Consider the following 14,105-nt stretch of genomic DNA (forward strand, 5'->3'; position numbering starts at 1 on the left):
GGAATATTGTTATAGGAGTGGCAGAAGATTCCCCCCTTTGGCCAGCATGGAAGTGTTGGTACCTTGAGGCTGCGTCTCAACGGGCTTGGGGAGGCAGGTCTAGCGGGCAGCAGATAGCACCCGCTGGGCCAGAACTCTTGGTATTACAGGTTTGTAACTGCCTGCTGGGCTTAGGCCTAGCAGCTGGCGGGTTGTTATTGGGTAATGTGGCATGGTATGTTTTCACGGGGAATTGTTAATAAAGCTGTGGTCAATGCCCTTACCCAAAACAATGTTTCATCTCTTTATTTAAGGTGGGTAAATGTGTTTGGGTTTTCTTGGGGAATCTGGGCCTAAATGTTTAATTTTATGGCAAATCTGCAGGTCATCCAAATACTCATGGAAATGCATAAATCTAAAACAATGGTGCATGATACTCTTCTGAATTGTGTGCATTCTTCTAACATGTTCCCAACAATACTTAATGGGTAAAGTATTCTGGTTTAAATAGTATTGTAACATGTTAATACATTACCTTTGCTTGTGCATAGAGACAGAGGAGTTGCTGGAGCTTAACAATGGAAGCAGGAACATTCACCTAAAAATACAGCATTAGTGGTGTTTTTGTACAAGTTGTTAAGTTGTAATTGTGATCACACTGGTAATATACTATTATGACTGGAAACGGGAACTGATCACGTTAGTTCAACAATTTGATGGCAAAGTATTGGTACAGCATAATAAGTAAAGTGCATAGGAAATAGATTGATTTTTAAAGGTTTTTACAGACTTTCAAGGTAGTCAACGCATGATCCTTGGGCATGTGCTGAAAAATATATTTTATGTTAAGATGTACATAAATACAAAACTCATTCCTTAGACAAAAAAAAAGTTTATATTCTCACCTGTATAAGCTTTTGAAGGCAGTCTAGTGGAATACTTTGGCCTGATGAATAATCTATAATATAGAGGTGTTAACGTTGATAAAAAAAAAACATACGTAATTGAATTAATATAATACTCTTTATGTCTTGTCAAACCAAAGATTGAATGGGTAAGACAAATGGATTGTTTAGGAACATAACATCTTGATATTTATATGCAAGTATTTAATGCTGAACAAATTTGAAAATCTTCTATGACCATATGTAAGGGAAGTCTAGCTCCAACTGTTATTTTAAATATGTCCTGTATAAAAGTACATGTTTGAAATAACTTATGTGTTCTGCACAGATTGTCAGTGAGGTGTGTTTTTTGTATTTCAGCACTTACATATTGTTACATCGGGCAAATCCTTAGGGAATTCCCTTTCATGGTATTTTGACCAGATACTTAATCGTTATAATTGTAGGTTCTCTTACATGCATACATATTTTGTGTACTTTATAAATACAGTGTAAGCCTGCAAAATTATTAAATCATTTACTAATCATATTAAAAATAACAATTTACAATTCCACAGTCCATCTACCAAAACTTTTTTGATGTGTTATCCAGAAAGAAATTAATATAAATCAACTTACCAAAGCAGGAGCTTAAAGCCACCAAAAGAAATATCAAGGCAGCCTTCATGTTAGTTAGAATAGGATAACAAGCCTTCAGATAAAATAATGAATGGGTATCTAAGTCTGGTGACAATCTGTCTAGAGCTTTGATATTTATGTTTTAAGACCATGATTACATCATGAATTTATATTAATATTGGCAGCCATGTATATGAGCTTTTCACTAACCACGACCACTTTTTGAGGATGTGGGTTCTAGGATTACACTTAATCACAAAAGTAATACAAATAATTATGGTGTCATTGGTATTTACTGAGCTTCTTTTGAATGCACAGTGCGAATATAACTCTGCATGCAGTTTACCATTGTATTTATCTTTAGTTTAATTAATATCATATTTCAATATAATAATATGAATATTGTAAACCAATACTTAACATGTACTCACCTTACTTATTAAGAAATAAGTAAATATTTTGATATATAGCTTAAGTAATATACCCGTTTAATATCAGTCACTACCAAATGTATGTTGGAAATAACAGAAACAAGGTTTGCCCTGTTCTGGAAAAAAGAATCATATTTTTGTGTTATTAAAAGGGGTATCCTGTGATAACATATAATGGTATATAATTTATATAAATAATGCTGGGGACTTTCTCCTCCCAAAACGCCGCAAGCGCCGTCATTTTTCGGGGGTTCCAGCTGGGTTAGGTCAGCGTAGATACGGACAAAGATAGAAGATTGAAGATAGCAGATAGAAGATAAGGGAGAAGATGAACAATAGAAGACAGAAGATGAAGCGGAAGAGGTTGGCAGAGAAGGTAGGGGAACATTTAGAGAGCCTAAGAGAGAGTGAACAAGATTGAGAGAATGTGAGTGAATGGGGGCCCATGAATTTTGGATCAGAATTTAGAGCTTTTTTCTCTGTTTTCATGAGGGGGGAGGTCTGGCCTCATTTACCTTGCTTCGTACAAATCGCACAAATTAGTAAAGTTCTGTAAATGTGGTATTCGTATGAATCACCCCCTTTATCAGCTGGTTATTGTTTATATTTTTACAGATCTAGCCAAACAGTATGTTCAAAGTTTTTAATGGCTGAAGATTTATATGAATTCAGGCAGCAATTTGACTTATTATTAAGGGAAGTGTGTGTATAAATGAAAAATGATTAATTTCACTTGATGTCATTTTTTTTAATTTACTGTAAATTAAAAATACCTAATTGGGTGGGACACTGTCACCTACCTGAATCGGCAGCCACCGGTATGGAGGAGAGCGAGACCCCCTCCGGCAGCCAGCAGTCTTAGCTGCCGCCACGGAGGAGAGGTAGACCCCTCTCCGTCAGCCAGCAGCCTCAACTGTCGGTACCGAGGAGAGGGACACCTCCCTCCATCAATCAGGAACCGCAGCCGCCACGGAGGAGAGGGAAACCCCCTCCGTCAGCCAGAAGCAGCAGCCACCACGGAGGAGAGGGAGACCCCTCTCCGTCAGCCAGCAGCCACAGCAGCTGTTATGGAGGAGAAGGAGACCTCCCTCTGCCAGCCAACAGTCGCAGCAACCGGCATGGAGAGGAGGAAGACCTCCACCCACCTCCGTACGCCCTCTGGTGGTAAGACTGCAGGCACCTATTCTTATAGACTGCAGTCTTGCCAGACTCAAGATGGTCGCCAAATTCCACCAAACGGGAAGTGACGTCAGACTTTTCATATTTTGGCGCCAAAACCTCTAATTGGTGCCTAGTCACTTCCCATCCTTTATAAACCCTCAGTGGACATCAAGACCTTGCCCTCTGAAGGTCATGCCTGTTTCATAGTGCTACTCCTCAGTGCACGTTCTGGTTTTCGTCTTCAGTGTTTGACCTTGGCTTGTTTATTGTATTTCCCGGCCTCGGCTTGACCTTGAACCTGTCTGCTCCTTGTGTCCTACCTGCATCAATGTCTCCAACCTCGCTGTGCGTGACAGACTCTTCTTTTTCCTCTGCAATAGCTTTACCTCTTCTTCTATCCTTCTCTTTTTTCATAGGGTTATTGTGCTTCCCATACGTACATTCTGAGTGCTCTCTCTTGCTGATTATTTTCGTGTACCAGACCCGGCTTGCCTTGACTCCTCTACTTACCTACCCTTCGTGTACCAGACCCGGCTTGCCTTGACTCCTCTATTTGTTGACCCTTCGTGTACCAGACCTGGCTTGCCTACGTTTATCCTTGTGGTTCCTCCTTGGCCTTGGCGACTAAACGGCTCCTACACCTGTGTACCGATTTTTGGCTTCTCCTTGACTTCGTTTTTGGGACTGATTATCTAAATACCGTGCCTGTTTCTCCTGCATACTGGTCTCCGCTCCACTTCTGTTGCTGCTGTCCAGTGTTCCTGATAGCGTCTCACGTTTTCCTCCCAAACAAAATGGAGGCGGGTCTCTACTACTAAAATCTTATGTCTCTTATATGTTTCTGGTATGGATGAATTTTGTATATAAGATTTATGTAATAGTTTTTTTTAAAAGTAGTAGATTCAAAATCCTTATTATTATGGAGCTTGGAGTAATTCCTAAATGTATTATTTTTATAATCATTTTTACCTCTCAAATCTTTTACAGTTTATTCTTTTTTAGATCTTTTGTTGTTGGGCATTCAGATGGCTTGATTAGGATTATAGCTGAGAGTGTTAGGTGGAAAGGTTGTAACGGAGGGAAAGGAGGGAGATAATGTGTGTGTGTGTGTGTATATGTAACTGTATGATATTAGAGTGATTGGGCATTAGAGCGAGTTTTCAAATATATGCTTTAGTTTAAAGGGGATGACGAAGAAATATTGTTAACTCAAACAAGGTAAGGTTGTGGAGGTGTGATAGAGGGAGGATTCTTTAGTATCTGTGAGTGTTAGAGTGTGTTTAGGTGTGTGAGTAGTGTAAATGTGTTTGTGCTAATGCCTTATGACTGGACTGGCATTGTACCCAAAGCAAGAATACTCCTTTTTTTTCATTTTAGAAAACCTTGTGTTTTTACACACTTATTGTACAGTATATTTACTCAATTTAGGGCCAAACTAAGAATAGGTCTAGATTTATGTAATAAACAACAACAACAGGATTTGCTAAACAATTGCTTTATTATAGCAAAGGAATATTAAGATAACATTGAATATAAGTATATGCCACTGAATTGCAAATTTAATGTGAAATGAAGAAATGTCTTTGGCTCAAAAGCTGTTGTAGTAAAATATGTTATCGATTACTGTAATCCATCATACCTGTTCCAGAAACAGAAGAAAAATAAATAACTTCATCAAATATGTCATTCCAGTTTTACAGTTGAAGAAATGTAAATGTTGAGTTGAACTTTTGTTTCAATATGTGAGTATTATTGGAAACAGAATGTAAAGGCTTTTTTGAAAATATGAAAGGACCCTGTTCATAGTTACGTTATACCACGCACATATCAAGTTTATTCACCACCCAGAGGTATTTGTGAGTTGTTTTGAGAAAGAGCATCAGAGGCATACTAAAATGCCAAGGCAAATTAATTGTATAAATACAATGATTATGTTAACTAGATAAAACGTATGGGATCATAGGTTAAAACGTTTCTTCAAGCCAAGCTAATGAAGCCAAACAAAAGTCAATATGGACAAAACACTAGGAAAGACAGAGCTGTGTGGGAATACTGATCTCAGTTGAATATGAGTTATAGTACTATCCTATGCTGTAATAGTACTATTTTCTGCTATATTGTTTGAGGTTAGAAATGAATGACATTATCATTAGAAATCTAGAGTTTGATGAACTATTCACCTCATCTATGTCTGTCCATATTAAACATATATCATATTTAGCATACCCTTATGAAAAATATATAAAAAGTGTTGTATATAATATATACATGAAGAGAAACGATAAATCTGTTGTATTAAATATTATCAGGGAATCTTGGAACCACTTACATAAAATGTTGAATGTGCTTCCAGGTAAAATGGTCAGATTTATACTCTTTGCTGTTGAAGATTTCCAACAATGTTGGAAACAAATTTCTGAAAGAAACATTTACATGAATATGAATGTCTTTAAAATTAGAAAAGTATTGCTGTACTAAAAATACAATGGGTCTAACAACATGCTTAACATTTTTTTCCATTTGTCTTTTAAAAATTTTTTTTCTTACATTGCATTTTACTGTGGTTGCCATTTAATATTTAACACATGTAATATTGCAGGATTTATTCCGAGTCAGTGCTGCCTAATGCATTTTTATCTGTCATAAGTTAAATAGGACATAAGTTAACCTTCATTTAAACACAATCATAGCTCTTCTTGAAAGGTTTGGAGAAGGATTTTCCCAGTCTCATGCAAAATTGAATCTGAACATTTTATGAAGATTAACTAATAATTAATCATGTATAATGCACCAGTAAATATGCATGCTGCTGACACAAAAAGCAATTATGTCTGTTCTTTTTCTTACCAGTACTTTGTCCACATCTGCAATAAGATCAGCCTACATGTTAGAAAATAAAAAAAGGAAAAGTTGAAAAATACCAGGTGCTTTTACATAGAACTAAATTTGTATATAATTAAAGTATTTAAGATTTCTGTAAGTCTAGCATAGAAAGGATATACATTTTGCTTGTTAAAATATATTCGAATATCTTAAATAGTATGTATGTCCTGACTACCCGTTGAACAGTGCAATGGAATATGATGGTGCTATATAAAACAATAAATAATAATAATTTGAAATGTAATCCTAAACCTAAATCCAATAAATGGTCAAATAATAGAAAAGGAACTCGTGCTTATAGATAACACAAAGGTCTTCACTGAAATTATTCAGATTCTCAAGATCTTCGGACATTTTTATATATGCTCAGCATGATCTGTTTTAGTTCATAAACACGAGATTATCTAGTAAAAATGTTTTAGACGTTGTATGTGCAAAAATAAAGCACTCAAGTATACTGGATTGCATTGCCATCCTAAAATCTTAGTTACTTCAAAAGAGAAGTAAAATTATGTTTAAGAAAAGGAATACAATATATAAGAAGCTATGCCAATTAATACTCTATGACATGAAAGTTAATTGATTATAAAAATGTTATCGATATTCTTTGTAAATCATTGGGACTAACTTAAAGTGTAACATATGCATGGAAAAGGGCATTTTGCGAGTTCAGTTAAGTATAAAGAAAGAGATTATCTTTTTGTAACATAAATAAATGGCTTTACTTACCAGCACTTCACATCCAAGGACTCTTATGTCTTGAATCAGAGTCTTGTCATTCTGATCATAGAAAAACAAAGACAGTACATGTTATTAGCATGATTAACCTTAATACATTAAATTATATAACAATGTCTCTGAAAGTGGTTACCAAAGACTTATCGTCAAGCTAAGTAGATTTTTTGCATAAGAGTTGGTTTAATGAAGAATTGTATTATTTATATTTATTGTTTGTTATTGTATTGTTACAGTTATATATATATATATATATATATATATATATATATATATATATACGAGTATTGCAGAGTATGCTGTGATACCTTTTCGAGAGTTATCCTCTCTTCGTGTCTACTGGACTAATATGGCTTAACCCATATATATATATATATATATATAACAGATTAGTGTTACTTAAAAATAAATAGTTCAGATCATGTAAGTGAAATTGTTGTTACAATAGAGATTGAATATTATAATTGTTATGTTCTACTTACCACGATATCACCCATGAATGGAACGTCATCCTTAATAAAGAAACAGTTTACAATTAAAAATCCCTTACAAAACACTTGTTTTATTCCTATATATTTATTTTATTCAATGTTAATGATCTATTTAAACAAAAATTTATTTTGAGCACTGCTATTGTATACATGCAAAGAAGGACAGAGAGATTGAAGTTACTGATTCCAATATTTTGTACTTACCAAAACATTGACCACTTTTTCCAAAATGTTTTGCTACAGAAAAAAAAATATATATAAATAAGACAAAAATGGTTGTGGTTTTATCTCATCCAATGATACAAGAAGAAACCCCATAATAGATAAACAAGCGGGTGAGAAAGGGGAAACATGCTAAAGTTCACATCACAGTCATATCTGCATTTTATTACATTTGTTAACAACTGTCCAACGAGAGTCTTCTTAAGCAAACTGTATTCATAACTTACATAACGGCTAGTTTAGCTTTTGTGCTTATAACTAAAAATGTGGGCCATAACGATCAAGTGAGAGACATACACTTGATAAATATGTCTCTGATGTAGTTTTTATTTATTTATAAGGGTTCCATGTAGCATTATTATTAGTAGCGTTAATAGTGGTTGTAGGACAACTAGGATTATTTACCAGAAACTGGAACAACACATTAGCAACTTGGTCACCAAGAGCTTCTGCATTTTGAAGGTTTATTGTCTGAAACAGAAAAAGGTTGAAAAAGATTACTATTTGCCTTGGTTATTGGCAAATTATCCGTGTCCATTAGGAAAAATACTTGATTATCCAAATGGCTTATAACTGTTAAATACATTTAATTATTATTACAAGAGTCATTAAGCATACCTAAGAGAACTAGTATAAATTAAAGCGAGGAGTAATATTGGATTTACAGTGTCTTTCTGCGCAAAGACTTTATACATAGCTTTACATTTTAATGTCAGTGGCCTATGCATTAAGCCAATAATGCACAACAGAATGACTAGGCTTAATCGAAAATCATGTTTTTAATTTAGCATAATTAGGATTCTGACCTTGACTAAATGTGACAGGAACCTAGCATCATAGCAGCTACCACAACTTGGCAAGTCAGATGGAAGCTTGTACCAAATGTAGCTGCAAGCTCACCATATACTTACTAAACTTATGTTTTGTATATGATATTTTACAACGTGTTCTATGGGTTGCCAAGTGATTTATATTGGCCATTTATCAGTAATAAGTTAAACTCTTACCACATGTGTTCCAAGAATGTTGTTGATGCTACAGCCTACTTTTGCCTGAAAGATAAAAGGAAACAAAACACATAAAAATGAAACTGATATGTATTGCAGATTTGTTCCATATTTGTATACAATGTTCTTATGTATTATTCATTTTTTTTCTGTTTCAGGACATCGTACTGATGTTTGCCATATCTCCATTGGATTAAGACAGTTTTGTATGCTATAAATTGGAATATGTCATGCTCAAGACTTTATAGGATTTTTTTCAACATATTTTGCTTTGCTGGCCCAGGTAAAATAACCTCTGGAATCACAAATGCCTCTTCCACTTTAGTATATTTCTAGATGATGTATATAGCTGTTATATATTCCATCTCCTAGGTATAGTTTATTTATTATCTTTCTTAACCTGTAACACATTTTATTTGGTTTTCTAAAGATAAGCCATGAAGTATAGCTGGAAGTATAGCTGGAAGTTCCTAGTCTAGTCTCGAATTTGTGATGCATATGTTTAGAGTCATTATTCATTCTATTTTTTCCATTATTAATATTAATACATAACTAAGGTTACATTATTGTATAGTACTGCTACAGCATTACACAAACATGATTTAGCAGGTCAATAGGTTTTAAAAATGCTTATTTTCTTACCAGAAGGGCATTCACTTGTTGCAAAAATGCCAGAAACATTGCTGCATTTTGCTTAGCCTGTAACAGAATAAACATATGTTAAACCATACATCCATATTAAAATAATGTATTTTGTAACCTGATAACTGTTTCTATGTTAACTATTCTGATTTTGAACGCAAAGGGGTAAAAAAGTTATCAGAAAATTTAGGACAATCACTAACTTTTGAATATATAATTATTATATTTATTATTTAATATATATTATATTTAGTGTACCCTTATATATTTACTAAAAATATATAATATCTCTCCATCCTTGTAATGACAAGGGATAGAAACATGCTTTAAAGCATTACTGACTATTTTTGTAATTTTTTGTCGTTGTAAGTTTTGTAAATGAAAATCATTTTGTAGTAACTGTCTAATTATTCATCTAATTTCTTTACCTGAGCAACTTTGTAATCGCAGATCAGGCTACCCAACTCTTGGAGAAGAAGTGGAGCATCTTCCTGTTAAAATAAGAGTACAGAATATAGTTTCTTTGTCATTGAGAGCATGGGAAACCTTTATATAAACTATTTCAGTAGCCATTGTGCTTAGTTCCATTCTGAAACTATAATTCATTTTAAGATATTTAAAACTTGTGTAATAACCGTTGCAACCAATGGGATGTTCCTGATTGGTCCATTTTACCAATTTTGCAATGTTGATTTCTTGAACAGACAAGGTATTTTCTAGAATAAGTGAATGTGTCTTAATATAGCACCTATATAAACAAATATGAAATGATCGCAATGCATGGGTTTTATGTTAGACTTAAACCTAATATTACATAAACTTCAAAGTGCAAACTGCCTTGGGTTTGCCTTTATTATTAAGTTTTTAAAGTGGTTTTATAACCATAGAAACCCGTGGACTGCTGTGATAAGCAACAACCTTTGTTGTATATGGAGAAGAAACATTTTTCAAACTTTGCACCACAATCTTTTCATACATAACCCCCACTGTTTTATAGCATACCTGCAGTAATTGTTGAAGGCAGTTGGTTTGAGGTACTGAGGCAGCATCTGTAATTAAAATGCATTATGGTTTATTGTGTGTATATATATATATATATATATATATATATATATATAAATATATATATATAATATTCCTATTGCACCCCCGTGGGACACCATTTCAACCAACATGACCATTTAATCAAGGACCTAAAAATCAAAGTAAGGGGACTTCAGTAATACCAAAGAAAGACAAACTTTTGAAGTCAGAATGATTTAAATATTCAACAGCAAGAATAGAGGACTCAATGCCGATTTGGGTTTCCTGTCCCACTACACATAACCCCCCACCTGCTATATGTACTGTATTTTTAAGTGCACCATGTTCATCTATATGTACCTGTATATATGACAACATGTGTAGATATATACATTCCCATCCCTATATTCATCACTGCATTCCTATTTTTTGTGTGTTAATTTATCTTCAGCAGTGCTAACCCCCCCCCCTCAAAATTCCCTACTCAGAACATTTATGACCCTCTGGAGGGACACATACTTTTACAACATCTCACCCTCCCTTATCAGATCTGGGTAGTAAGCCCCCATCCTCTCCCCTGCCACACAACATTGAATTCTATGTGTCGTTTTGCTCAGAAATGTTTTAGACTTGAGAAAGGGAGAAGAGTTCCCAAAAGCTTGTCATTCCAAAATTCTGTTAGTCCAATAAAAAAGGTATTATCACAAGATAACTATTCCATCTGTTATTTGATATATAAAAAATAGTATTGGAAAATGTTATCTTTTGCACTAATTAATTGCCCACACTATAACCAAATCAAATTTTTCACAATTTTAATGCAATTTATCTGGTTTTCTGAAACACATTTTTTTATTCTTGATTATGGTCTATGTCCAATAACTATAAGTACTCACCAAAGCAGCCGCTTAGAGCTACTAGTAAAAACACAACGGCGACTTTCATTTTGATGATGTCACAGTACTTCTCCTGCTCTTGAATACCAAGTTGAGTTTTTAAATGAAGTACGGGTAAGTAAGTAAGGGTATTTATACAGCACAAAGATGGGAAGGTCATTTCAGTCCTGCCAATATTTTTACTTTATCATATCAACGACCTGTGGGAAAAGAACAGTACATATTCTATCTGCAGAATGATATTTGTAAAACCTTTGATAAAAATAAATAGAAAGCAATTCAGAGTTGTTAATGTCTTGACATAGATTACTCTAAAGTGCTTTTAAAAATTAATATATACCTAATCAAATGTACATTTGTATTGTTAAACCTGAATGTCAAATATTTTATAACAGCCACTTACTTTTGGTGGAAAATACTACACACTAATAATGGGCAAATATAAAATAAGGGAAAGAAACAAAAGACTCTCAAGGTAAAAAAGGATAAGCAGCTCCAAAAAACACCACAAATGTGGTTCCTCTAAACATAAAAATACAAATCAGAGAGAAATACAAATGGAGAGAAGGGGATCGCAAAAAAATCTAGCCCGCAAAGAAATGTGGTGGATTTTCGAGCTTAAAACCCTCATACCAGGAGGCCTGAATGTAGAGTTTGAACTGCCAAATTTTAAAAAAAAGAACATTCTCTACATACACTCTTCTTTTCCTCGTTAATAGGGGTTTCATTTCTCCTTTGCTTCCTATTTTATTTTATTTTATCTTTTCCCATTGTTTCTTTGTGTTGCAACATTGTATATGTATATTCGATCTCTCTCCCTGCCTGTTCATTTCCTCTGCCCCTTGCATTTTACCATTGTATATATATATATATATATATATATATATATTTCTTTTCTTTGTAACCCCCGCTGAGATATCATAGCTACGCACTCTAATATTGTGAAAAAGTGTATTCTTTACATGTGAATGCAGTAGGAACCTTTTATGGGAAAATTCTTTACCTCGATTACCACTAAATCTGAGGTATCAATTAAAGATCCACGTAATCATACCATGTTTTAGATAAATTTACATTTCCAACCGCTAGTATATATCCACTTTACGGCATCCCTGCCCGGAGCATTATGCTCACGCCTTTGGAGGTTTTTCCCCACCTCCTATCAATCAAATGGGGACACTCCCCAACTGCGGCGTTCATATATTTTTGTATTTGGGACTTGGAAGAAGCCCTTCCTGATATGTATTTTAACATTATATATTCACCACACATGTATGTAGTTTGAGATTTTATGTTTAATGTGTTCTGGAGTTATTTGACCATATTAAAATATTTTATTTATAGTCCTTGCCAGTTGTATACATATATATATATATATATATATATATATATATATATGTAACCCAGTGCAGTTATTTTGTCTAATAACATTACAGCTGGGTTGTCATGGATACTGACCTTTCCTTCCAGCACCAGGTTACTTGTCTCCTCTGAGCCAATCAGTATCTCAATGGGACATATGTCAGTTTGCCTAAGCTAGGGAATGTTTCTCAGCCTATCAGAGGAGAGGGTCTAGGAAGAAACTTCTGGAAGAGCAGAGCTAAGCAGGGGAGTGAAGGAGGAAGAGAGACAGACTGTCCTCCCTGTAAGTAGGCCTGAAATAAGCCTGCTGCCTTTAGTGTGTGTACTGCTGACATCCAAGCAGTACATAGAAGTGTGCAGAGAATACAGCATGGTGCTGTATGCTTCCTGAGTGAGAGTGAGAGACTGCAAGTACCCAGAGCGTCCAAGTCCTGCATCCTGTACCAGTGAGGTGAAAGCAGAGCTGCAGACAGACATCTGTGTGGGAAGACAGTTATACTCTCAGCCAGGAGGTTAAAGGGGCAGCATCCCAGAGCTGCCTGAAGACACTAAGGAGAGGTACTTAACTAATATATATCAACATATATATACTTTTCTCCCCGGGTAGCGCTACCTGCATCAAGGGCCCCAACAGTGCACCAACACTGGGACATCTGGGTGGGAAGAACACCTACATTTGGGGTGGGGGAGCGGGTGTTGGCAGTTATCTGTGTTAAATATATATATATTCTCAGGACTGTTCACCCACTGCTAGAACTGAACTGCATAGGCACAGCAGCTGGGTCTTTATATTATAATACCTGTTTATTTCAATATAGTCTATAAATAATTTGCATTTTAGTTGTGTGTGTTATTTTCTTGTGTGAAAGGGGCCATTTCTCAGTGGGTGGGTTCCCCTACTCAACATAGTACAAATCACTGAGTGGAGGCACTGCATAAAGAAAGAAGATGTCCCGATCTCCCAGCAATTGCGGAGGCTCAGGTTTCCTGTCACCAGCGTCACTGAAATTTGTAACTACCAGCCTGACAGCGGAGCAAGGTAAAAAAAGGGTTACAGATGGAGGCACTGCTGAGATGAGTTGGGACGTTAATAGAGTTATTAGTAGCATTTCGTACCCCAACTCCCTAGAAGTTCGGGAATGGGCACTGCGAAAATCTATTCCACCTAACCAGGCTGTGGCTATATGCAATATACCTCTTGCATTAAAAAGAAAAAGTTTTGATGATGCCATTCGACAGATACAAGGATTAGAGCATTTTCGTCTAGTACAGACCCGGAAGGATGAAACAGCAGGATTGGCTGTGGCTCTAGTAAGAGGCTATGGACCTCTGAACAAGGAAGATGGTCCTATGTGTATACAGTTGCCAGGGACACATATACCTGGCAGTCCTTTGATTTACGCTTATGAAAATAGCGACGATGACGGTGAAGTCAACGATGGGGACAATGACAACATTTTCAGCCCCGACTCTGATACCGAAATCCATAGTGACAGTGAGAGCGGTTGTGAAACTGTAAGGAAGCATCTTAAGCTGCCCACGCGAGACAGATCTCGAAAGAAGTATCATACCACCCCTGTTACTCAGAGAAATGAGACAAGTCCATCCCTAACTGAAGTACTGGCTCAGCTGTCTAAAAGTGTTGTACAAGCATCTCATGAACAGCACTACAGGAAGTTGAAAACCTTTTCCGGTGTTATGCCTGTGCCCACAGGTGAGGAGGATTTCTCTACCTGGAAAAGTAATGCAG

At 35.4% G+C, this 14,105-nt stretch overlaps 1 protein-coding gene across 1 annotated transcript; it reads right to left on the minus strand.

Annotated features, from left to right (window-relative positions):
• Positions 1-4,654: 4,654 nt before the first annotated feature.
• Positions 4,655-11,153, minus strand: LOC128491334 (uncharacterized). Its single transcript, XM_053463649.1, has 12 exons — positions 10,994-11,153; positions 10,077-10,123; positions 9,503-9,565; positions 9,075-9,131; positions 8,433-8,477; positions 7,831-7,896; positions 7,408-7,440; positions 7,195-7,224; positions 6,707-6,757; positions 5,942-5,974; positions 5,424-5,510; positions 4,655-4,733 (listed from the first exon to the last, which is right to left on the minus strand). The coding sequence occupies exons 1-11, from the start codon at positions 11,151-11,153 to the stop codon at positions 5,463-5,465; spliced, it is 633 nt and encodes a 210-aa protein (XP_053319624.1). The 3' UTR covers positions 4,655-4,733; positions 5,424-5,462.
• Between the last annotated feature and the right edge of the window lie 2,952 nt (positions 11,154-14,105).

This window comes from Spea bombifrons, chromosome 4 (genome assembly GCF_027358695.1).
Source record: "Spea bombifrons isolate aSpeBom1 chromosome 4, aSpeBom1.2.pri, whole genome shotgun sequence".
NCBI classification, from domain to species: domain Eukaryota; kingdom Metazoa; phylum Chordata; class Amphibia; order Anura; family Pelobatidae; genus Spea; species Spea bombifrons.